Source organism: Hippopotamus amphibius, chromosome 1 (assembly GCF_030028045.1).
Source record: "Hippopotamus amphibius kiboko isolate mHipAmp2 chromosome 1, mHipAmp2.hap2, whole genome shotgun sequence".
Classification (NCBI taxonomy): domain Eukaryota; kingdom Metazoa; phylum Chordata; class Mammalia; order Artiodactyla; family Hippopotamidae; genus Hippopotamus; species Hippopotamus amphibius.
Genome location: NC_080186.1, coordinates 118867443 through 118889690, shown reverse-complemented (window position 1 = coordinate 118889690; position 22248 = coordinate 118867443). Strand labels below are relative to the sequence as shown.

Sequence of the window (22248 nt, the reverse complement as noted above, 5' to 3'; positions counted from 1 at the left end):
ACTTCCATTCTCCCTCAGAGAACCACTAAATTTTACAATTAATTATTTGTCTTATCTGCCTTGTTAGACAGTAAATCCCCCAAAACTGTCTCTTCTGTAATATGCACCCCCAAGTGCCTTGTATAGTGCTTTGCACTCAGTGAGCACTTACTATGAACTTATGAACTAACCAACCACTTGTAGAATATATACTCCCAGATCCCATCAAGGGTTTACCGGGAAGAGAGTTAGGGGAAACATACACAATAACTTTGTTCCACAATTCATTTCCTGAATTGGGGCAGATGATTTAACAACAGATTGTGAGATAAAGCTGGGAGAGAAGAGTTCTTGCTTTCTCTCCCAGGAGCCAGTTGTGTCATGGATGCTTGTAAATTTTCCAAAATAGCCATCTGCCGTTGGGCAAGCTGGGTCTGAAGCTGGAGATTGGCATACATACATTCTAGGAGTCCTAGGCATTCCTTGGGCTTGTGGTCAATTCCTGAAGGAAGAGCAATGGAAGTGCAAAGGGGACAAAAGAGATTTCATAACTGTAGTGAGGTGGGAAGGGCTCTAATAAGATGACCCCTCTCATCTTTCCGGGCACAACTCAACCCCGATGCAGCTGTGCTCAGCGGTTACCTTCCCCATGAAGCCTACTTGGCCACCCTATTTGAAACGAATCCACTGGAACTTATTACCCACTCCCTTGCTTCATTTTCCCTTTAGTACTTATGATTATTTGGCATATTTTGTAATTATTTAATTGTTGGCTAATTCCTCCTTCTAGAATGTAAACTCCAGGGAGGCATAGACTTTTGTCTGATTTGTTCACTATTGTGTCCCCAGCAGCTGGAGTACCTGGCGCATAAGTGTTCAACAAATATTTGATGAGTGAGTGAAATGGTCTGAGAGTGAGGGCTAACTTCCTTTTCAAGCTCAGGGGATGCCTCAGCATTTTTCGGCTCTTACCTGACATAGTAAGGTCATCAGCAGTGACCTGAAGTTCTTCCTGTTGTCTAATTTCAGCCAGTCTTGCTGAATCAATTTTTTTTTCTAACATTTTCAATTATATTCTATGCATCCAGCTCTTAGTTAACCTTGGTAGTTGTTTACCCATTGTTTGTGTATTTATTGGTCTTGACTTCCTTGTTAAACTCTGAGGTCCTCAAAAACAGGAGTCATGACTCTCTAGCACGCTGTTTGGCTTCCCACAGGTGTGCTAAATACCCACTGATTTCACCATGGGAGAATGAATAACTGGAATGCAAAGAAACCGAGCTAACAGTTATTATTTCCTTCCCTGGCCACTTTTTAACTAACATTACTAGCAAGCAATAAAATGTTCATGTTAGTCCTGCCTAGTCTAATAAAGGCACTAATATGCAAGGAAACAACATAACTTGGTAGAATCAGGAAGAAAATGAAATTAGTAGAACTGAATAATCAACAAGCTACCAGTGAAAAATCTAGAGGTGCCTGGACCCAGAGTTGGGACCAAATCAACAGGAGAAAGCTCCAACCACCTCCTCCATACAACCCTTCCCCCTGCTGAGTCCATTTGGGAAATCCACCCTGCATCCTTCCTTACCTGAGGGTAGCTTTGTTGCCGGGATTTTCAGGGAAGTGACTGGTGGGGAACTTGCTTGAAGATTAATAAAACTGGGGGAGGGTTTGGCTCGACAAAGAGGCACAGCATTACCTTCCTCTTTGGCTGCAACAAAATCAGAGGCAGATAAGTCAGAGTTCATTCCGACAAGGGACAGCCTATTTAGATCCCTGCATCTGGTCTATGAATGCATGTGCTGAGGCCCTGGCCTGAATATCTTCAAAGAAAGTTACATAAGACAAAAAAGAAACCATAGTGGGACTAAGGGAAACCAAGCAGGGATGGAATAAGCTAAAATCTAATTTGCTTACATGTTACAAGTTCTTATTCACCTGTGCTACATGCTGTCTGCTGTGCTGAAAGCTAGGGTACACACAAGACACCTAAGACATGGTTTCCCAGGTGTTTAATATCTAGTTAGGGAGGCAAATCGGACACTGGTGAAATGGTGATATAACAACACAGGACATACACAATGAGTCTGACAGTCTCAGGTGAAAATAAGTCCTTTTATCTTTTAGCTATACTAAGGTGTGATTAAATGTAAACATGAATGTTTTTGAAAGAGGGGGAAGATATCAATATGAGTACAGCCGTCAAAGAAGATTCCAGGTAGGTGGAGGATATTTATTGGACCTTGAAAACGGGAAGCTTTGGATAAGTGGAAAAGATATTCTCAGTGGGAGAAAAAAAGATGGCATGAACAAAGACAAGGAAACAAGAATACGGCTGGAATAATGAGGAGCCCTAGGAAAGTGGCCAGAATTAGGGGGTGGAGAGTGGGAAGCAGGATGGGCCAGGGAAGACACCTTCCAATATCAAATCTGAGACTTTCTCAGAAAGTTATTAGGCCTTTTAGGATTAGAAAATATGATAAAAAAATTTTATTTTAATTAATCCATTGGGATTAAAATGGGTTGGACATGGAGGTTCCTAAAAGGGAAAACAGATTACCTTTGGCAAAAATAGTTAGGTTAGAAGGAAAATTTGATTTGTAGGGAGAAAATGATGGGTACTACAGGAGACGTGTTATTTCTGTCTACTGAGCAACGCTTGCTCTAGAAAACGACTCTTTCCCCAGATTCCAGGTCATACATACATCAAGCCCCTCTCCCTATTCCAACAGTAACAGGCATGTGATCCAAGACAGGCCAGTCATGGCATCCTACCCCCTTGGCAACTGTGACTGATCCACGGGGTAAAAGCACATGAGGCAAAGTGGGCCAGTCATTCCTTGGGATTGATATATAGATTCTGTGTCAAAGCTTGCTTTCCTCTGATTTGTTATGCTGGGAAGATGTAAAGTGGGGGTCAATGAAGCTACTGAATTTGGCTAGCATGCTATGAGAAGCAGATACAAGCAAGAGATTAGAGAGAAAAGAGAGTGTAAGAGAAAGATGGATAGATGGACAGATAGCTACAGGCACTGAATCCAGTTCCAGTCCTTGCGGTACTGGTAGCTCTTCTTCGTATTCTCTGACTACCTGAGCAACCCTCTCAGCTGCACAAGCCTCTGAATTTCCTTTTTCACTCAAGGGAATCTGAATTGGGGTAATGTCATAGTAACATAAATAACATTTTGGACATATTGGATCTGACGTGAGACAAGATGGTCCAAACAGAAATGCCTAGAAAAACAGCTAGAGAGAAGGCACTGAGCTCAGGTGAAAGGTCAAACTGCCAGGCCAGTCACAAAGAGGTGATGAAGGAACCGCAAAAATAAATGAGCTCTCCAAGGTCAAAAACTGTGAGAGAAAACTGGACCTTTGGGGAACTCCCCCTGAGGAGTTTGGAAGATGAAAAGGAAGTGGCAAAGTAGACAGAAAAGCAATGGCTGGAAAGGCAGAATAGCTGGTTCCATGAGAGAATTAAAGGGGTTGAGACAGTGGGGAGTCCATAACTCACTGTCACAATGAGACCAAAAAAAGATAGAAAAATTGAATTCATTCATTCATACATATAAGAGATAGTTAAGTGCTTGCAATTGTATCAGCCACTGAAGATACCAAAGTGAGCTAAACAGACATGGTCACTATTCTCATGGAATTGACAGTATTGCAGTGTAGAGAGTCATTAAGTGATCAAGCACCATCAGTTACTCTTGGTGAGGGAAATCTGAGTTTTCTGCACAGGGTTTGTGGCTTCCTCTGAGTCCTGTTGTGGGAATTCCATCTTCTCCTCGCTCCTGCTCCAGACTCATCATCTCATTTGACTCGCTCAGCATGGTAAGCAGCTACAAGCTGAAACTCAGGCCTCAAGATTCCTCTCAACACTTGAAAAATTTGTGGACTTCCATGCAAATGCACTTCTAAATAATTTGGGCCCTTCCTAGGTGTTTAAGGATGCATTTTCTACCGAATTGTAAGGTTTGAAGAGTACACTACACACAACCCCTACTAAAGGAACCATATTTCTGACTAGACAATGTATAATAGAGGATGAGGTTGGGGAGCAGCAAGAGGAAGCAGAACAGAGAACATTTTAAAAAGTGATTTTCATACACTGTCTTATACATTTCTCATAATGACCCTATGGAGTAAGCAGCTTTACCTGCATTTTTTTGAGAAAACTTAAGTTAGGAAATTTGCTCAAGATTCCACAATTAGTATGTGGCAGTGCTGGAATTAAATCCAGGCCTACAGACTCCAAAGTCATCCTCTTTAATTTACCACTACATAACATAATCTGTGAAAACAGCTAGTTCATTTATGTTCTTGTTGTGACCAAGCAGGCCTCTCAAATAAAGTAATCTACCCCACCTACAGCTAAGCTAATAGGCTCTGGAGTCGGATGGTCTCAGGCACTCCCCTGGCCACCAGTGGGACTGCCCCACTCAGTCTGAGCATCTCTTCACTCTAGCCAACAGTAGGTCTTTTGTTCTAAGTATTAAGAGGAGATACAAATGAATAATAGTACATGCATTCAACATATAATCACTGGGCATCTATCATTTAATAGATCCAGTTCTAGGCACTGGGAATACAGGAATGTTCCCATTTAGTGGGACATGCAGAACAAATACAAATACCTTCCAATGAACTAAGTAACAGGAAGAAAACATACATACAACTAGCTTCATTTTCCCCAAAGCTGAGCAACTGAGGTCTGGTTTTGAGGGAGAGAAAGCAGGGCTCTGACACACACCTCTTCCGTGAGTAGGATGACTTGAATGCTGCGCCATCTGCACACCAACAGGTGTGGTGCCTGCAAAGAATCATAGCATCACGTGACCGACAACCCATGCTATTATTTTACTGTTAACAACTCCGCAAGTTCTCCCCAGCAGCTCTCAGGCTGTTCCAATTGGGGGAGGAAAAAGTGTGAAAGGGTGTGCTGTTCTATTGCATGGCCAAATATAAGTAATTGTTCTTGAACTATTCTTGGTCTCACGGCCCCTTCATTAGCTTGGAAAACAGCTGTTTCTAGTAGTGCTGCATCCTTTTTTCTGGACAAAACAGTACTTGAACCATGCCCAAATCTTGAGTCTCCTGGGAACGGGCAAATACTCTGTGTTTTCTCGTTTTTAACTTTTGTAATACCCGTCCTTTTCCTGTCTTGTAAAGTAATTTAAAAACTCTGGCTCCCCAACATCACTAATGGACTGGTGGCTGAGGAGATGCGGAGGGCAGAGGGGAGGGGATGGGCGTGGAGAAAGAAAATCTGAAAAGCACTACAGGGAACACCTGAAAAAGTGTTTTAGATAGGATAACTCGGCGGGAAAGAAAGCCATCATCCTCACAGCCTCCGGTACCGCTCACAGCCTCAGTAGCAAACATTTGCCTAAGAAGGGAAAAGCCCAAGCGCAGCCACGAGTCAGAAGAAATAAACCACAACTCCCGGCGTGCCCGGAAGGATAGTTACCGCCCAGCCCAGTCCCATCGGACTACAATTCCCATTTCACCCCGCGTCAAATTGGCCATATCTTCCCTCAACCGCCGCTTTAAGTCCCGCCCCTCTATTCCTCCCGGTTGCTAAGGCTGGAACGAAAGAGTGGAAACTGTCACGCCTTTCATAACCTTCGAAGCCGGACAGGAGCTGAGACGCAAGAGTTTAAGTCCCTCACCTGCGGTGTTAATCGAAAGCCTCAACCCCAGGACCCACCGTCGTAGTTGAAACACATGCGCAGTGGCGTGCCGGCCAACTGCCCGAGCCTTGGCGCTTGCGCGGAGGTTCGCGCCGCACGCGGCCGGGAGCGGCCACCCTATTGCGCAAGCGCCTGTGCCCTCTCAGGTCCATCATCGCGCTCTCTCTATCTAGCTTGCCCTGCGTTCTTACGTAGGGGGCGGGGATAAGAATGTCCATTGGTCTGTTTTCGTGCCCGTCAGTGAGCTGGGTGCGGTGATTGGTGGTGACCCACAGAGTAGCATGTTTAGGTGTGAGCCCTGAGGAGGTAGCGTTTTCTGGGCTTCTGTGGTGCTCTCGCTCCAGAAGGTTCTGCCGGTTCCCCCACCTCTGGGTACCCGGCTCTGCATCGCGCCGCCATGATGGGCCATCGTCCGGTACTCGTGCTTAGTGAGTTGTGGGAAAGCCGGGGAAGGGACCCCCCCCATCACCCCCATCACCCCCATCACCCCCATCTCTCGGCACTTTACAGCCTTGCCCCAACCCAGTCCCGCCCTGGTCCGGCCACTGAGCCTTCCAGTCGTTCATTTTGGAAGTCCCCTCTTCGGTTTTCTTCTCTTCTTAACCCATTCTCCTGTCTTCGCAAACGCAAACTGACCCTCTCCGCTTGCCGAGCTTCTTGTCTGTCCGGGCACTGGCCTCGGAAAGATGCTTCCCCCTCGGCGTGCCGTTCTTCTTCCCCAACCCCCGCCGCCGCACGCTTTCTTGAGCGATTTTCGGTGTGTAGCTGAATGAATAAAGGTTTTATAGGTTGGCCTAGCTTTATAATCTTGGCCCATCCGTTAGTAGTGGTGTGATTGAAATGGTTCCACCTTTATCATTAGGGTTAACTATTTCCTCTTAGAATTTGTAAGGCTTAAGTGAGATAAGGAGATACAGCTGCTTAAAAGAGGGTCTCGTAAGCAGTGAGTGGTATCCTTGGCCACTTTTCTTTTCGGTAACCGTCCTCTTGAATTCCCATTCGTCAACTGTTCCTGAAGTACCCTGCTTCCCTCATTAATCTGGCTTAGATGTCCTTATCCCCTCGAGTGTCTCCTCCGTTGTAATCTTTCCCACTCACCGACTGAGTTTTCTCAAATTTTTCGATTGGTTCTCTTTATCCTCCGGCAACATGCCAAATTTCTTTCCTTACTCGTGAGTCCCATTTCCCTTGTCTTACCCTGGTATGTTTCCATCCTGTGTAACTTCTGTGTCCTATCTGCAAGAGCACCTGAGATGCCTGACTAGTTATTTTCCCTCCCTCACCATCTTCTGTGTAGAGAATGCTATTCCGAGATTTTGTCTTATTTTCTCTATACCTGGAAAATAACTGTTTTCAGACAAGAATTCTCTTAACACACACACACACAAAAACACCCTGTTTTTTCTGATGAATCCATCAGAAGGGTCTGTGCAGGATTTTAGTTATCACTGCCTGAAATAGGAATCTAAATTCTGAGAGTTGCAAGTGTGTAGATTTGATGGGACTGGATCGAAAATTTTACAACAAATTGTAGGGAAAATATAATGTGGAGAGAGGAGTGAGGAAAACATTATATTGATTTGGTTATAACCATTGGCTTGTCTCCCATTGAGAGGGCCCTGGAGTGAGTGAGTTGTTCATTGTGCAGCCCTTTTGAGGTCTGAGTTAATCTCTGGCATTAAGGCTGTAACCAGCTAGGCTCCTAATTAAAATATGTAGTCAGCTCTTATTGATGGTAAATGGGTAACTGAGGCATTCTGGTTATATCCAAGCATGAAGTGTCTGTATCTTGGCAAACCTGGACACTTTTGAGTGTGTGTTCTCATTCCACAGCACACTGGGGGACACTATTGCGAATTATGCCAGGACTGTCAGTCAGTATGATACCCTATATCCAAGTACGAGAATATGAACCCCCAAACTCTTTCCCTTTTTACATAAAGGAGACATTGATGCTGTTTTAGGGACACCAGCCTTTTGAGAATCTGATGGATCTCAGGTTATGAATCCTTGCTGTAAATACATGAATGTTTGGTTAGAGGGAAAGTGATGACCAGGATTCCAAAGTTGGTGCTTTATGGTCAACTTCTTGGTATACCAGGGGTTGAAGTAAATAAGTAAGTAGCCGTAAGTATGAATGTTATTTTTTAACAGTTTGTTGAGATATAATTGACATAAAATAAGCTGCACATATTTAAAGAGTACAAGTTGATAAGCTTTAGTCGATGTATACATCTGTGAAACCTGGGTTTTTATTTTCAAAGATTGGGGACTAAATAGTTTATATACAGTGGGGCAATCCTGGGTTGTTGCCTTTTGTTTTATCTATTTTAGGCCAGAACACAAAGCGTGAATCTGGAAGAAAAGTTCAGTCTGGAAACATCAATGCTGCCAAGGTAGCATATCTTTTAAGTTGTTTATGGTAGTTTGCCTGTAGCTGCCATCCGTAGTATTTCTGTATTTGTTTGTGATTTGGCAGTGGAAAAGTTGACTTTCTTTCCTTGAGGAAATTCCCTCTTGGTGGTAAGGAGAGGGAAGCCTTCGCTCTCTGAGCTAGCCCTAATGGTCTTCTCACATTAACTTGTGTGTATTCTGTTGCTATATATTGTTTCATAATACTCTATTTGTGTTTGTCTCCCATATTAGACTGAGTTAGTTGAAGGGAAGAACTATATTAATTCCCTTTTGTATTCCTAGTACTTGCTGTAGATCCTGAATAGGTATTCAGTAAATATCTTTTGAATGAAAGAATGAAATAGCCCTAGATCTAGTTTAGCCTGGGGTGGAGGCCACTATCATGGAAAGGAATACAAATACGTGGGCTTTCAGTTATTTGGACTGCTGGGAAACTGAAGCTCTGGGAGGCATGTCCCTTTTTTTCCTTGTGAAAAGTTGTTTCTTTCTGTATTCAGACAACATTCCCAAAGCAGAAAACAACAAAGATCAGAATCCAGCCATGTGGCGGGCTACATTTAAAGCAGTTGCCAACCCTACTTTAGGAGTGTTCTTATTAAAACACTGGCTCTGTGGGTTCCTTGTGCCACTTCCCTGAACACACACACTCACCATCCTCTGATTTGTACTTACGTGCTTTGTGTTTTCTTTCCAATAGACTATCGCAGATATCATCCGAACATGTTTGGGACCCAAGTCTATGATGAAGGTAGGCTTATCTCATGCTAAACTTCAACTACAGATTTTCCCTTTCTGTTTTCTGGGACACTTAAACACAACTTTTGCTTTCGTCCTAGATGCTTTTGGACCCAATGGGAGGCATTGTGATGACCAATGATGGCAATGCCATTCTTCGAGAAGTATGATTTTTCATTTTGCTTTCTAACATTTTATGAAGGACACATAAAGAGATAATGTAAATAACGATTAGTTTCTTTGGGCTGCTGTAGCAAGTTAGCACAGACTCTGTGACTTGAAATGATAGAAATATATTCTCATGGACTTGGAGGCTGGCGGTCCAAACTCAAGGTGTCAGCAGTGCCATACTCCTTCTGCGGGCTCTAAGGAAGAATCCTTCCTCTTCTAGCTTCTGATGCTTGACCACATTCCTTGTCTTATAAACTCTCCTTCTGTCATATGGCATTGTCTTGTGTGTCTCATAAGGACACCAGTGGTTAGATTTAGAGCCTACCCTGATTACCCCTGTGACCTCATCTTAACTTGATTACATCTGCAAAGGCCTTATTTCCAAATATAGTTGCATTCACAGTTTCCAGGGAATGAGACATCAACATGTTCTTTCAGAGGACATAATTCAACCACAACAGTGGTGTTTCCAATAAATAAGCTAAAAGATAACAGTTCTGTTCAAGAAAATTTAATAGTTAAGTCATCCTAATGCATTTTTCCCCCAAAAGAAAAAGACTTGGAAAGGTGGTTTACTTAGATAACTTAGGGGCCACTTTTAATCTTTAAAGCTGTGCTAAAACAATAAAAGAGAGTAAGTGTGGAAACAAGAAGCTTAAGAGTTAGTTCCAAGCAGAATTGGTTAAGAGGTCTTTGAGTAGTGTTGATTCAATAGAAGTCTATATTTTTCTTTGCAGATTCAAGTACAGCATCCAGCGGCCAAGTCCATGATTGAAATTAGCCGGACACAGGATGAAGAGGTTGGAGATGGGACCACATCAGTAATTATTCTTGGTAAGAAGAGAATGGAAATTTGATGAGGAAAATTCGATTGAAACATTAAGATTTTTGCCAGAAATAATGTCAGAGGGGGTTTTTTGTGGTTTTTGTTTGCTTGTTTGTTTGTTGTTTGTTTTTTTGCCACACCCCACAGCATGTGGAATCTTAGTTCCCTTACCAGGCGTGCAACCTTTGCTCCTCGCAGTGGAAGCATGGAGCCTTAACTCTTAGACTACCAGGGAAGTTCCCTGAGTTATACTTTGAGAAGAACATTTTTACCAATCCCCTAACTATAAATATTTAAAGAACTTGTTGCTGATTTTCCATGTATTCTCTTCAGCTGAGCACAAAATGTTCATCATTGTATAGGATGAGCTTTGTAAATCTGGTTGAATAAAATACAGTCTGTTCTCATTACTCACAGTAAGTTATATTCCTATAAAGTCACCACAAACACTGAATTAGCGAATATGAAACCATCATTCCGGGGCGGGGGGAGGGGGGTACGGGGTTAGGTTCCTTCGAGCCTCTGGTCACATATTTATCAATGCATAAATATATATGTTTTATGGTTTGTTTTGTTTTTTTTTTGGTTTTGTTTTGTTTTTTTGTTTTAATTGGCTGCATTGGGTCTTCATTGTTACACGCTGGCTTTCCCTAGCTGTGGCGAGTGGAGGCTACTCTTTGCGGTGCCCAGGCTTCTCAGTGCTGTAGCTGCTCTTGTGTAGCACGGGCTCTAGGCACACGGGCTCAGTACTTGTTGTTCAAGGGCTCTAGAGCTCAGGCTCAGTAGTTGTGGAGCACGGGCTTAGTTGCTCCGAGGCATGTGGAATCTTTCCAGACCAGGGATCAAACCCCTGTCCCCTGCATTGGCAGGCGGATTCTTAACCACTGTGCCACCAGGGAAGTCCCTGTTTGTTTGTTTCAAAGGCACTTTGTTTGATATATATTGTTGACTCATTAACATTGAATTCATGCCCAATAGCACAGTAACTCATGCCTGAACAAAGCTTATCTAATTAGTTATTGTCTCTACAAGGCACATCACTGCCTTTTTGCACGTAGGAAAACTAGATAGTACTTTAGGCTATACTTAGGCCATTTTAAACAGTGACGTCACCAAGAAAGTGCACAAAAATGTGGAAAATGTGCCACTAAATATACTACATAAAGAACACTCGTTTACAGGATAAGAGCTGAAACAAGGCAGCGCATTGCCTTTTTCTATCTCACCTGAGAATTGTATGCATTGAGTGACTTAAATTTTTTTATCTCTGCGTGAATGACCATGTAAGTGCAGTAAATACTGATTTTGAGCTTACAAATTTTAGCGAGCAGTCAAATAGACAAATACTTGGCTGTACACATTTTAGTGGCTAATTTTTCTGCTTCCTATAGGGTCGTAAAAGGTCCTTTTGAAAATTCAGCATATTGCCTTTAAAAATTCTGTAACAACATGGGAATTCCCTGGCAGTCCAGTGGTTAGGACTCTGCTTTCACTGCCAATGGTGTGGGTTTGATCCCTGGTCGGGGAACTAAGATCCACAAGCTGTGCGGCATGACCAAAAATAAAAATTAAAAAATTATTTAATTTAAAAAAATGAAAATCTATAGTAACACATTTTTAGGGATCGAGGAAAAAAACTATTTTCAATTAGGGGGTGCCAATTTATAGTGTTGGCCCACAGGTCTAAAAATAGAATCCTTACAACAAAATTATGACAATGTGAACTTTTCAAAAATTAATTTTTAAATGCTTTTGTACTGCATTTTGAGAATGGTGAGTTGCGTGGAAATTTGTTTGAGTCACCACCAACTAATCACATCTTTAGATCCAGTTCTTTTGTGGATTGAGAATTAATTACCTATAACTAGTTTTGTGTAGTTTGAAGAGAAACTTGGAGGATGAAAGAAGAAAGTAAGACTCCATATGTTTTCTTACTTTTTTGGGTAAAAGATGAGCTTTAGATATCAGGCAGAATTTTCTAGCTGGTAATCTTAGTTGAATCACCTGGATATATTAAGTAGGTTAAGTATCTAGGTATCTTAGACATACATAGATTTTAAAAATACAAAATTGCCATTTCTGAAGATACCTTTTTTCTATGTTAGTGTTCTGATAATTCTTTAACAGAGTATAGTCTTTTCTGAGTTAACTTGTTAGAGCATCTTTTTAAAATATTTGATTATCTTTTAATATACATGATGGTCACTTAGGAATTCTAAAGTATTGAAATCAAGTATTTGAGCACATGTTCAGAGTATACACGTGAACTTTTACACATTTGTGTACATTTTAAAAATTAGTGTCAGTGGACTTGGTAGTACAAGTACTTTGTGCAGAAGGCCCTTTTTTGACCAAAATAATGGTTTTTCTCTTTAAAACTTTTAGAAGCAAGTTCTTGTGTGTATTTGTATTACTCTGTGTGTGTGTTAATTGGAATTAGAAAATAAGGATGGTTTCTAAAAGAAAGTGACATTTTAGGGCTTCCCTGATGGTGCAGTGGTTAAGAATCCACCTGCCAATGCAGAGGACATGGGTTCAAACCCTGGTCCAGAAAGATCCCACATGCCACAGAGCGACTATGCCCATGCACCACAGCTACTGAGCCGGTGCTCTAGAGCCCATGAGCCACAACTACTGAAGTCTGTGCACCTAGAGCACATGCTCTGCAACAAGAGAAGCCACCACAGTGAGAAGCCCACGCATTGCAACAAAGAGTAGCCCCCGCTCACCACAACTAGAGAAAGCCCGTGCGCAGCAACAAAGACCCAACGCAGCCAATAAATAAATAAATAAATTCTTTTAAAAAAAGATCAGAGGTGCTGGATCATATTTTAAAAAAAGAAAGTGGGCTTTCTAGGTGGCGCAGTGGTTAAGAATCTGCCTGCCAATGCAGGCTACACGGGTTCAATCCCTGCTCCAGGAAGATCCCACATGCCGTGGAGCAACTAAGCCCGTGCACCACAACTATTGAGCCTGTGCTTTAGAGCCCATGCACCACAACTATTGAGCCCATGTGCTACAACTACTGAAGCCCACACACCTAGAGCCCGTGCTCCGCAACAAGAGAAGCCATGGCAATGAGGAGCCTGCGCACCACAACGAAGAGTAGCCCCCACTCACCGCAACTAAAAAGAAAGCCCAAGCGCAGCAAAAAAGACCCAACACAAGCAATAAAATAAATAAATAAATTCGTTAACAAAAAAAGAAAATAAGAAAGAAAAGGACATTTTACCAATAATACCTCTTCCAGAGGGTAAATTTTGTGAATGTTTATGGTATTCTTCAAGGTATAAAGTTTTGTGAGGTTTTTGTTTTACAGTACCAGCACTTTGACTACATACTAGGTATTGAAATAATAATAAGTCAGTTTTCTTTTATGTATTTTTCTGTTTTAAAGTCTTTGGGAAAATGTTTACCTTTTGTTTAGAAAAGTGGAAACATTTATTTAGATCACAATAATAAGTAAACCCTAGGATCAGTCTTTGATCATTTAAAATATGTCTGTGAATATTTTATTTCTGAATTGGCTTGTGCAAAGTATACAATTTGGAATAGTATTGGCATACCTTCTGGGGAAACCTGCTTTAGAAAAAAGAGCAGGTATTTTTAGAAGCATAATGAAGTTGCCTTGATATCCAGGTACTTTTCAAAATGTTATGGTGTGTATATCTTTTTTCAGCGGGGGAGATGCTGTCTGTGGCTGAGCACTTCCTAGAGCAGCAGATGCACCCAACAGTGGTCATCAGTGCTTACCGCAAGGCGTTGGATGATATGATCAGCACCCTTAAGAAAATAAGGTATTGGAGGTGGGAACCAGAAATGGGTAGTGTCAACTGCGGGAGGCCTGGAAGACCAATCTGTTCTTAGGTGGTAAAGGAAGGCCAGGCACATCACCAGTAGTTAATATCCTGGTATTATTTTGTTAGAAGGAGAAACAGGGGAGCAAAATGGAAGGGAAGGGTAAGGGAAATAAAAGTTTTTTTAAAATGGCAAAGGATACAAAGCAGAGAAATAAAAGGAGCTAGGTTCAATTCTTCAAAATATATTTTGGTTATGTGCAGTCTGCTAGTTTCCGTGTTAGATATTGCCATGGGAAATGTGTAGTGAGTAAAACAGCTACCTTCAAAGTTTTAGATTCTAGTGGGAGAAATAAGGAGTTAGGTAACTAATGATTCAGGACTTAAAATACCCTGCCATCATGTATGATTATAACATTCAGTCAGTACTCTCTCTAAAATGCTGTGGAGGATGTAGCCAGTAGTTTTCATTAAAATCAAAAGGACTAGGACTGAAAATGCTATTTGAATCCTGTCTAGTTATCAAAGAGCTTGCTGTTAGTGTATGTTTTCTGAGTGCTATAAGGTAGTACAGGGAATATAGAAATATGACTTCTACTTGAGAGAATGTCAGTTAAATAAGAATATTTAAATAAAGAACAGTTAAATAACTGCAATTTTTTTTTTTATTAAAAAAATTGTTGCGGGGGGGCGAAAGGGACGCTGGGACGAAGTGAGAGTAGCATAGACATATATATACACTACCAACTATAAAATAGATAGCTAGTGGGAAGTTGCTGTATAACAGAGGGAGATCAACTGGATGATGGGCGATGCCTTAGAGGGCCAGGACAGGTAAGGTGAGAGGGAGTTGCGGGAGGGAGGGGATATGGGGATATATGTATAAACACAGCTGATTCACTTTGGTGTGCCTCAGAAACTGGTACAAGAGTGTAAAGCAATTATATTCCAATAAAGAGCTTAAAAAAATAAAAATAACTCCTGGAAGAAAGAAAAAAAAAGTTGTTTAAAAAATAAAACCTATAATGTTCTACTCATATCCTTAGGTTGTTGGGTACACAAGTACCTAGCAATTTGCTGAGCTTCGTATTCCACTGTCTGCTGTTAAGGAACAAAGTATATTATAATATCTTTCTAGCACTCTTAGAGAAGGAGGTGTTTGATTTAAAATGTTTTTGTGAAGTAAGCTTTGTGAGAATGTAGAGTACACAAAGGATTTGTTGAATATTTTTAGCTGCATCATTAACGATTTTCTGTTTATCAAGCAATAACTGCCTACATATCTTAGATAATATTTTTGGAGCTATTGCTTTTTCCGTAAAGTACATAATTCAGCAACTATTTAATGATTGCTTATTGTGTGTCTTGCACTGTTAATAAAAGGAGTTTCAGCAGTATGTGAAAATTTGTACCAGATGGTATCCAAGGTCTCTTACAACTTTATGATTCTAAACATTCTCACCATGTACAAATTTATATTCTCGTTAGAGGAGACTAAACACATAAAAACAGTAAGCACTATGTGGCACACCCTGTATTAAGATGCTAGATAAAATAGAATCAGGTGTCCAAATGGAGAGCACAGACTGATGGTAATTCTCAAGAGGAACTCTCAGAATTTGCTGTGTACAGAATAAGGTTTCAAAGATAAGATGTGTCTTGACCCAAGTTGTGAAAGTTGTATAGAGTTTATTTGGTTGGAGCAGAAGGTAAAGAAATTTTTACTGTAAACTAAATAAGTGTGGAGAGTTGTCAGACATGGGAGCAGATTACTCAGGGATTTGAGACATCTTCCAGGGGTGGGTTAATTATAATCTTGCTAAAAGGCCTTTGTTTCCTACAAAGGAACAGCTTCCCCTTGTTCTGCCTGTTGGCCCACTATTACAGTCATCAAGATATAGATGAGGGACTTTCTTAAATATCCAAGATCTGCCCAAGCATGTTATTCGTTTTTCTTCTCTCCAGTACCCCTGTCGACACCAGTAACCGAGATGCGATGCTGAACATCATCAACAGCTCCATTACTACCAAAGTCATCAGTCGCTGGTCTTCTTTGGCTTGTAACATTGCCCTGGATGCTGTCAAAACTGTACAGTTTGAGGAGAACGGTCGGAAGGAGATTGACATCAAGAAATACGCAAGGGTAGAAAAGGTAGAACTCAAGTGTGTACTTTGGAGACGGATTATCTCCTAGCGTGAATCATCACAATTGTGGAGGAAATAAGTTTAAATCAGAGCAAGATATCTTTACTATTAGAACCAGGAAGAAGAGTATTTGCTCCCTGGAAAACAAAAACTTGAAAAAGAGGGTACCAAAGAGGTATCTGAAATAATTCTGTTAGCTTCACTGCTATCCCTACACAGGGTTTACAGGGACAAGAGAGAGGCTTTTTTTGTGTGTCTGTGCATTTGCATACTATCAGCCACTTGGTCAGGAAATAAACAAGGGCTCTACAGCATAGCACTTATTAATAAGCCCCAGAAAGCTTTCTCCATCTCTGCTAATTTAAGATTTAAAAGTAGCATTAATAGCTTGTGGCCAGTAGATGGAGCCATATGCCTATAACTCATGGAAATATCTTTCAGGAAGTAGAGGTGTGTGCCTTTTTTTTTTTTTCTTTCTTTCTGTCTTTTTTTTTTTTTTTAATATTTATTTGGCTGTGCCAGGTCTTAGTTGCGGCATACAGGATCTTTAGTTGCAGCATGGAACTTCTTAGTTGCGGGATGTGGGATCTAATTGCCTGACCAGGGATGGAACCTGGGCCCCCTGCATTGGGAGCATGGAGTCTTAGCCACTGGACCACCAGGAGAGTCCCTGTGCCCCTTAAGTCTTTGTCAATCACTGAATTTCTGTCTCAGGCGACCTTCAAATTGTGTGTCATAGTCTTAAGATTGATGTACTTCCTAGAGAGAAGGAAATGTAATTGCAACTGTAGTTGTTTTTGAGGTTCATGGGGAAAAGATACTTTAGAAGTCTGAAATGGTGGTCATTGGGAAGGATGAGTGTCTGGGAAGGGAGTTGAGACATTGTCTCCTGATTGTGGATTGAAGTGGTTCTTTTGCTCAGATACCTGGGGGCATCATTGAAGACTCGTGTGTCTTACGTGGAGTCATGATTAACAAGGATATGACCCACCCACGGATGCGGCGCTATATCAAGAACCCTCGCATCGTGCTGCTGGATTCTTCTCTGGAATACAAGAAAGGAGAAAGCCAGGTAAGGTCCCTGGCCCTATTCCTTAAAGTTGATGTAATAATCTATGAATATGGACAAGGAAAATAAAAAGTGTTTATTACATGCCTACTCTGTGACCTTTACAGGTAATCTCTGATTTTTATAACAACCCTTTACAGCAAATGATACCAACTTGCATTTTACAGATGAGGGAGGGGTCTGCAGCTCAGAGAAGTTAGATTAATTGCTTGAGGAACACAGCTGGTATTGGGCAAATAAGAATTTGAACCCAGCTCTCTTTAGCTTCAATTCCACACCATCATGCTGCCTTTCCTAATGCATCAGTAGAACATAGAGAGGGAGGTAATTGAGCTTTGAAGTGCCAAAGAATTTCCAGAGGGCAGGAAGCTGACAAGGCTCCATCACCCTTGGATAAAACAAAGTAATTGAAGCTTATCAAACAGTGGTTGGAAACAAGAATCAATTTCTTAGTGGGAAGAATTAAGACCCTGAGTTACCGTGCATGCTGACAGGTCAAAGGAAACATTGAACTAAATGGCTAGAGACCTTAGCCAAACTCTCCATTAACTGCATTGTGACTTTGCATTCCAGTTGCTTTATAATTAAATGGAGTCAAACTAGATGATTGTTTGAGCTAAAGTGGCTTATAGAGGCATTGGGTCATGGTTTATTGTAACTCATGCCTTCTGGGATACATGAGAGGGCTGGATGGAGGGAGTGTAGTAGTTGGGATGACCCTAAAGAGCTTCACCAGTCCAAAATTTTTAATTCAGAGTGACTTTTCTTCACAACATAGACTGACATTGAGATCACACGAGAGGAAGACTTCACCCGAATCCTCCAAATGGAAGAAGAATACATTCAGCAGCTCTGTGAGGACATTATCCATCTGAAGCCAGATGTGGTCATCACAGAAAAGGGCATCTCAGGTAGAACTCTGCACTTTTCCAGACTACTGTTGTGGTAGAAGAGGGTGGGTGATTTTTTTCCTTGCATGTTGTCATAGATTGAATGTAATTAACATGTGATGGTTAAGGTATGTGTCAGATAAAACCAATTCAGAATCCAGAGTTTCTGGCTTCCAGCTTGACGCCTCTATTCTTGCAGATTTAGCTCAGCACTACCTCATGCGGGCCAATATCACAGCCATCCGCAGAGTCCGGAAGACAGACAATAATCGCATTGCTAGGTGAGTAGACCAGGTAAAATAAGATTCTCCGTCCCGTGTGTTTTTATTGTGTAGCTTCATAATGTAGTCATCGTTAACCGAAAAAGTTTAACATAGGATTCTACAGTTGGCCAGATTACTTACAGAAGGAAGTAAGCCGGGTTTAGCTATCTGCCCTCTTCAGAAGTCCTCTATCTAGGGACTTCGCTGATGGTCCAGTGGCTACACTCTGTGCTCCCAGTGCAGGGGCCCCAGGTTCAATCCCTGGTCAAGGAACTAGAGCTAGATCCCACATGCCACGCGTAAGATTCAACGCAGCCAAATAAATAAATATTTAAAGGGGGGAAAGGTTCTCTGTCTAGAGTAACAGGTATCTGCTGCATGTGTCTCTACTGCTCCTGACCAGTGGGGGGCAACTTATGCTTAGACATCTATGGTCATTACCTTGATGTGGGGGTCCATTTCAGATTAGTCCGTTTTAACTAGCTCAGAATATATAGCAGAACCAACAGTTAACTTGATTGGGTCCTTAGCTGCTGTCAATGCAACCTTAGATTGCATTCACTACTTTAGTACAGATACCTAGGCTCAGATACCATCTATTTTTAAGATTAATTTTTTTTTTTTTAAGAGTAAGTCGATCCTAACATCACATAACATGCCATAGAACCAAATCCAATTTTATACTTAAACCGCTTGCTCCGAAATGGCTCTGGGCATACGTGCATATACATAGTTGACTCTACATGCCCGTGGGTGGGGGAGAAGAGTGACAAATAAAAAATTAGCCCAAATTCATTAAAATCGAATCAGACATATACTTATGTACTTATTGACCTTCCTTTTTGCTTGACCTTTGTAATGTCTTTAGTACAGTCCTGTCATCGGCCTTATAGGATGAGTTCTATCTAGAAATGACCATTATATGGAATATACATGTCAGATACACATAAGAACTCATTTGTCCACATTTTAGGGTCCACTAAATATACTTTGAATTAAACCGTATCTCATTATAGTAGTTGCCTTAGCTGTGTGCACTTTCACTTATAAAGCCATATTAGTTTAAGGAAACTTCACCTACATATTTGGAAATCTATTTCACTAGGCAGCCAAGACCTCTCGAATTAGGTAGAAGTGTTACTAGCAGTCCACTTCTGCCCTTATCCTTGTCCCCCAGCACAGACCCTAGGGCCCAGAAAGATGAGTGAAAGTTATCTGACATCATTTGGTCTCCCTGCCCCCCTTCTCCCCATCTAATCAATAGAGCCTGTGGGGCCCGGATAGTCAGCCGACCAGAGGAACTGAGAGAAGAAGATGTTGGGACAGGGGCAGGCCTGTTGGAAATCAAGAAAATTGGCGATGAGTACTTTACATTCATCACAGAGTGCAAAGACCCGAAGGCCTGCACCATTCTCCTCCGGGGGGCCAGCAAAGAGATTCTCTCGGTGAGTCAGCCTTGGAAGTGTGACTGAATGGTCTAGGTCATTCCATTTCTTGGGAGTTTTCCAGAGGGTCTAAAATCATCCTGTTGCCAATTTATAGTTATTTAATTGCCATCTGAAGCCACAAATCTTTCTTGCTTCTTTCTTTTTTGTTTTAATATTTTTATTTTTAATTGTGGTTAAAAAATTTTTAAATATAAAATTTATCATCTTAATCATTTTTAAGTGTACAGTTCAGCACTGTGAAGTGTATTCATATTCTCATGGAATGGCTCTTCAGAACTTTTTCATCTCGAAAAATTGAGACAGTAGGGACTTCCCTGGTGGCGCAGTGGTTGAGAATCTGCCTGCCAATGCAGGGGACACAGGTTTGAGCCCTGGTCTGGAAGGATTGCACATGTAGCAGAGTAATTAAGCCTGTGCGCCACAACTGCTGAGCCTGCGCACCGCAACGAAGAGTAGCCCCCACTCTCTGCCACTAGAGAAAGCCCACGCGCAGCAACAAAGACCCAACACAGCCAAAAAAATTTTTAAATAAATAAGTAAAATAATTTAAAAAAAAAAAGAAAAATTGAGACAATATACCCATTGAACAATGACCCATCGTTTCCCCGTCTCCTAGCAACACTGCTTCCTTATTTTTTAAGTTGAAATTCTAAATATTGCTTTTTTTCCTTAGCGAGGTTAAGTAACTTACCAAAGGCACATGGTTGGTAAGTAGAGCGTTTCCACTACGCTATGCAGCCTCCTAGAGTGCACAGCTAGACAGGACAGAGTGGGGGTATAGGTCAGACACAGTGGACAAAAGCCTAATATCCCGGAGTGACACCTCCTCCCCGCCGGCCTTCTTACACTTGCAGTTACTGTGTTTTTCCAGGGTTAATAGCATCTGTTGCGCTGAAAAAGTTTGAAGGACTTTTCTTAGTTTGCCCTCCCTGGTGGTTTACCAGACTTGGCCGTCAGCAAGTCCTTTGGTGCTTCTGATTTGTCCTTGAGTCATCAAACTTTGGCTTCATACTATTTGTTTGCTTTCTCAAGGAAGTAGAACGCAACCTCCAGGATGCCATGCAAGTGTGCCGCAACGTTCTGCTGGACCCTCAGCTGGTGCCAGGAGGTGGGGCTTCTGAGATGGCTGTGGCTAATGCCTTAACAGAAAAGTCCAAGGCCATGACTGGTGTGGAACAGTGGCCATACCGGGCTGTTGCACAAGCCCTGGAGGTCATTCCTCGTACCCTTATTCAGAACTGTGGGGCCAGCACCATCCGTCTACTTACCTCCCTTCGGGTGAGTTCCTTTCCATGCTGTTCTCTTGATGGGGTAGGAAAAGCTGTGTTTGGCTTAAGGGGATAGTTCATGTCTGCCTTTCCAGATTCTCCTGGTAGCTTTTTCCCTTAAAATCTTTCCTTTTTCTTAATTTTTGATTTGTTTGTTGTCATCGCTATTTCCTTGTATCCCTACCTTATCAGTCCAGTGTATTTGATTTTTATGTAATGGTGTCTGTCAGCTTACTTGTTCCTAGTATTTTCCGCTTTAATTATTTATTCTTGTTCCAACTACAGGCCAAGCACACCCAGGAGAATTGTGAGACCTGGGGTGTAAATGGTGAGACAGGTACTTTGGTGGACATGAAGGAGCTGGGCATCTGGGAACCATTGGCTGTAAAGCTGCAAACATATAAAACAGCAGTGGAGGTGAGGCACTCTAAGACATATGCTGTGCTGTTCATTTCCAGATAACCAGAAAACAGTGTGTTTGGTCCAGTCTTGAGGAGGGGGAGATAGAGGGCAGAGTGTTCCCCAAAAGATCTCCCAAGGAATTCCATCCCCTGCTTATCTTTAGCTCATTTAAAAAGCAAGGTAGGGGGGACATCCCTGGTGGCGCAGTGGTTAAGGATCCACCTGCCAATGCAGGAGACATGGGTTCGAGCCCTGGTCCAGGATCCCACATGCCGAGGAGCAACTAAGCCTGTGCGCCACAACTACGGAGCCTGTGCTCTAGAGCCCGAGTGCTGCAACTGCTGAAGCCCATGCTCCGCAAGAGAAGCCACCGCAATGAGAAGCCCATGCACTGCAATGAGGAGTAGCCCCTGCTTGATGCAACTAGAGAAAGCCCGGGCACAGCAACGAAGACCCAAGGCAACCAATAAATAAATTAAGTAAAAAAAAAAAAAAAGCAAGGTAGGGAATGCCCTGGGAGTCCAGTAGCTAAGACTCTGCTCTCTCACTACTGAGGGTTTGCGTTCAGTCTCTGATCAGGGAACTAAGATCCCACAAGCTGCGAGGCACGGCCAAAGGAGGAAAGAAAAAAAGGTAACTTAGCACAAGCTGCATCCTTTGCTTAAGGGAGAACTGCATTTTACATTTAAGACTCTGAAAGGGTAGATTTCAGATAAAATGGTAACTATGTAGGAGGAGCTAGGTGATATGTCTAAAAGAAAACAAGTGTCCTTCCCTTCTTTGCTGACCTCTTTGGGGCTGTGGTTTTTCTCCTAGACGGCAGTTCTGCTGCTGCGGATTGATGACATCGTCTCAGGCCACAAAAAGAAGGGTGATGACCAGAGCCGGCAAGGTGGGGCTCCTGATGCTGGCCAGGAGTGAGCAGTGGGCAAGGCAACCTCAACGCACAGAGCCAACAGAGTCTACCCCTTCCCTGAGCCAGACTGCCAGGGACACTGTGGATGTCTTTGTTTGGAGGGGATCAGGTTGAGGGGCAGCCCCAGTCCCTTTCTGTCCCAGCTCAGTTTGCAGAAGGCACTGACATGTAATTCTCTGTTGTAAGCTTTCCATTTAGTTTGCTTCCGATGATTAAATCTAAGTCATTTGA

General features: G+C 42.1%; 2 protein-coding genes across 3 annotated transcripts; one reads left to right on the top strand and one right to left on the bottom strand.

Annotated features, from left to right (window-relative positions):
- Positions 1–201: 201 nt before the first annotated feature.
- TSACC (TSSK6 activating cochaperone) lies at positions 202–5773 on the bottom strand. Of its 2 annotated transcripts, none has more exons than XM_057726681.1 (4): positions 5690–5773; positions 4733–4792; positions 1571–1693; positions 202–481 (listed from the first exon to the last, which is right to left on the bottom strand). In XM_057726681.1, the coding sequence occupies exons 1-4, from the start codon at positions 5706–5708 to the stop codon at positions 264–266; spliced, it is 420 nt and encodes a 139-aa protein (XP_057582664.1). In that variant the 5' UTR covers positions 5709–5773; the 3' UTR covers positions 202–263. The 2 variants fall into 2 exon arrangements, with proteins under 2 accessions (XP_057582664.1, XP_057582673.1); XM_057726690.1 differs by having other exon boundaries at positions 5652–5751.
- A 174-nt stretch (positions 5774–5947) lies between these two features.
- On the top strand, positions 5948–22248 carry CCT3 (chaperonin containing TCP1 subunit 3). The gene is made up of 14 exons (XM_057726615.1): positions 5948–6100; positions 8007–8068; positions 8785–8835; positions 8924–8986; positions 9731–9827; positions 13499–13616; positions 15582–15768; positions 16684–16833; positions 17609–17741; positions 17920–18001; positions 19248–19428; positions 20464–20709; positions 20985–21116; positions 21918–22248. The coding sequence occupies exons 1-14, from the start codon at positions 6070–6072 to the stop codon at positions 22020–22022; spliced, it is 1638 nt and encodes a 545-aa protein (XP_057582598.1). The 5' UTR covers positions 5948–6069; the 3' UTR covers positions 22023–22248.

Coding starts and splice junctions, on each gene's coding strand:
- TSACC (XM_057726681.1), bottom strand. Junction 1,694..4,732: donor TCATCCTACTCACGGAAGAG/GTGTGTGTCAGA, acceptor ATTTTGTTGCAG/CCAAAGAGGAAGGTAATGCT. Junction 482..1,570: donor GGCAACAAAGCTACCCTCAG/GTAAGGAAGGAT, acceptor CTCTTCCTTCAG/GAATTGACCACAAGCCCAAG.
- CCT3 (XM_057726615.1), top strand. CDS start 6,070: ATGATGGGCCATCGTCCGGTACTCGTGCTTA. Junction 9,828..13,498: donor CACATCAGTAATTATTCTTG/GTAAGAAGAGAA, acceptor ATCTTTTTTCAG/CGGGGGAGATGCTGTCTGTG. Junction 13,617..15,581: donor AGCACCCTTAAGAAAATAAG/GTATTGGAGGTG, acceptor TCTTCTCTCCAG/TACCCCTGTCGACACCAGTA.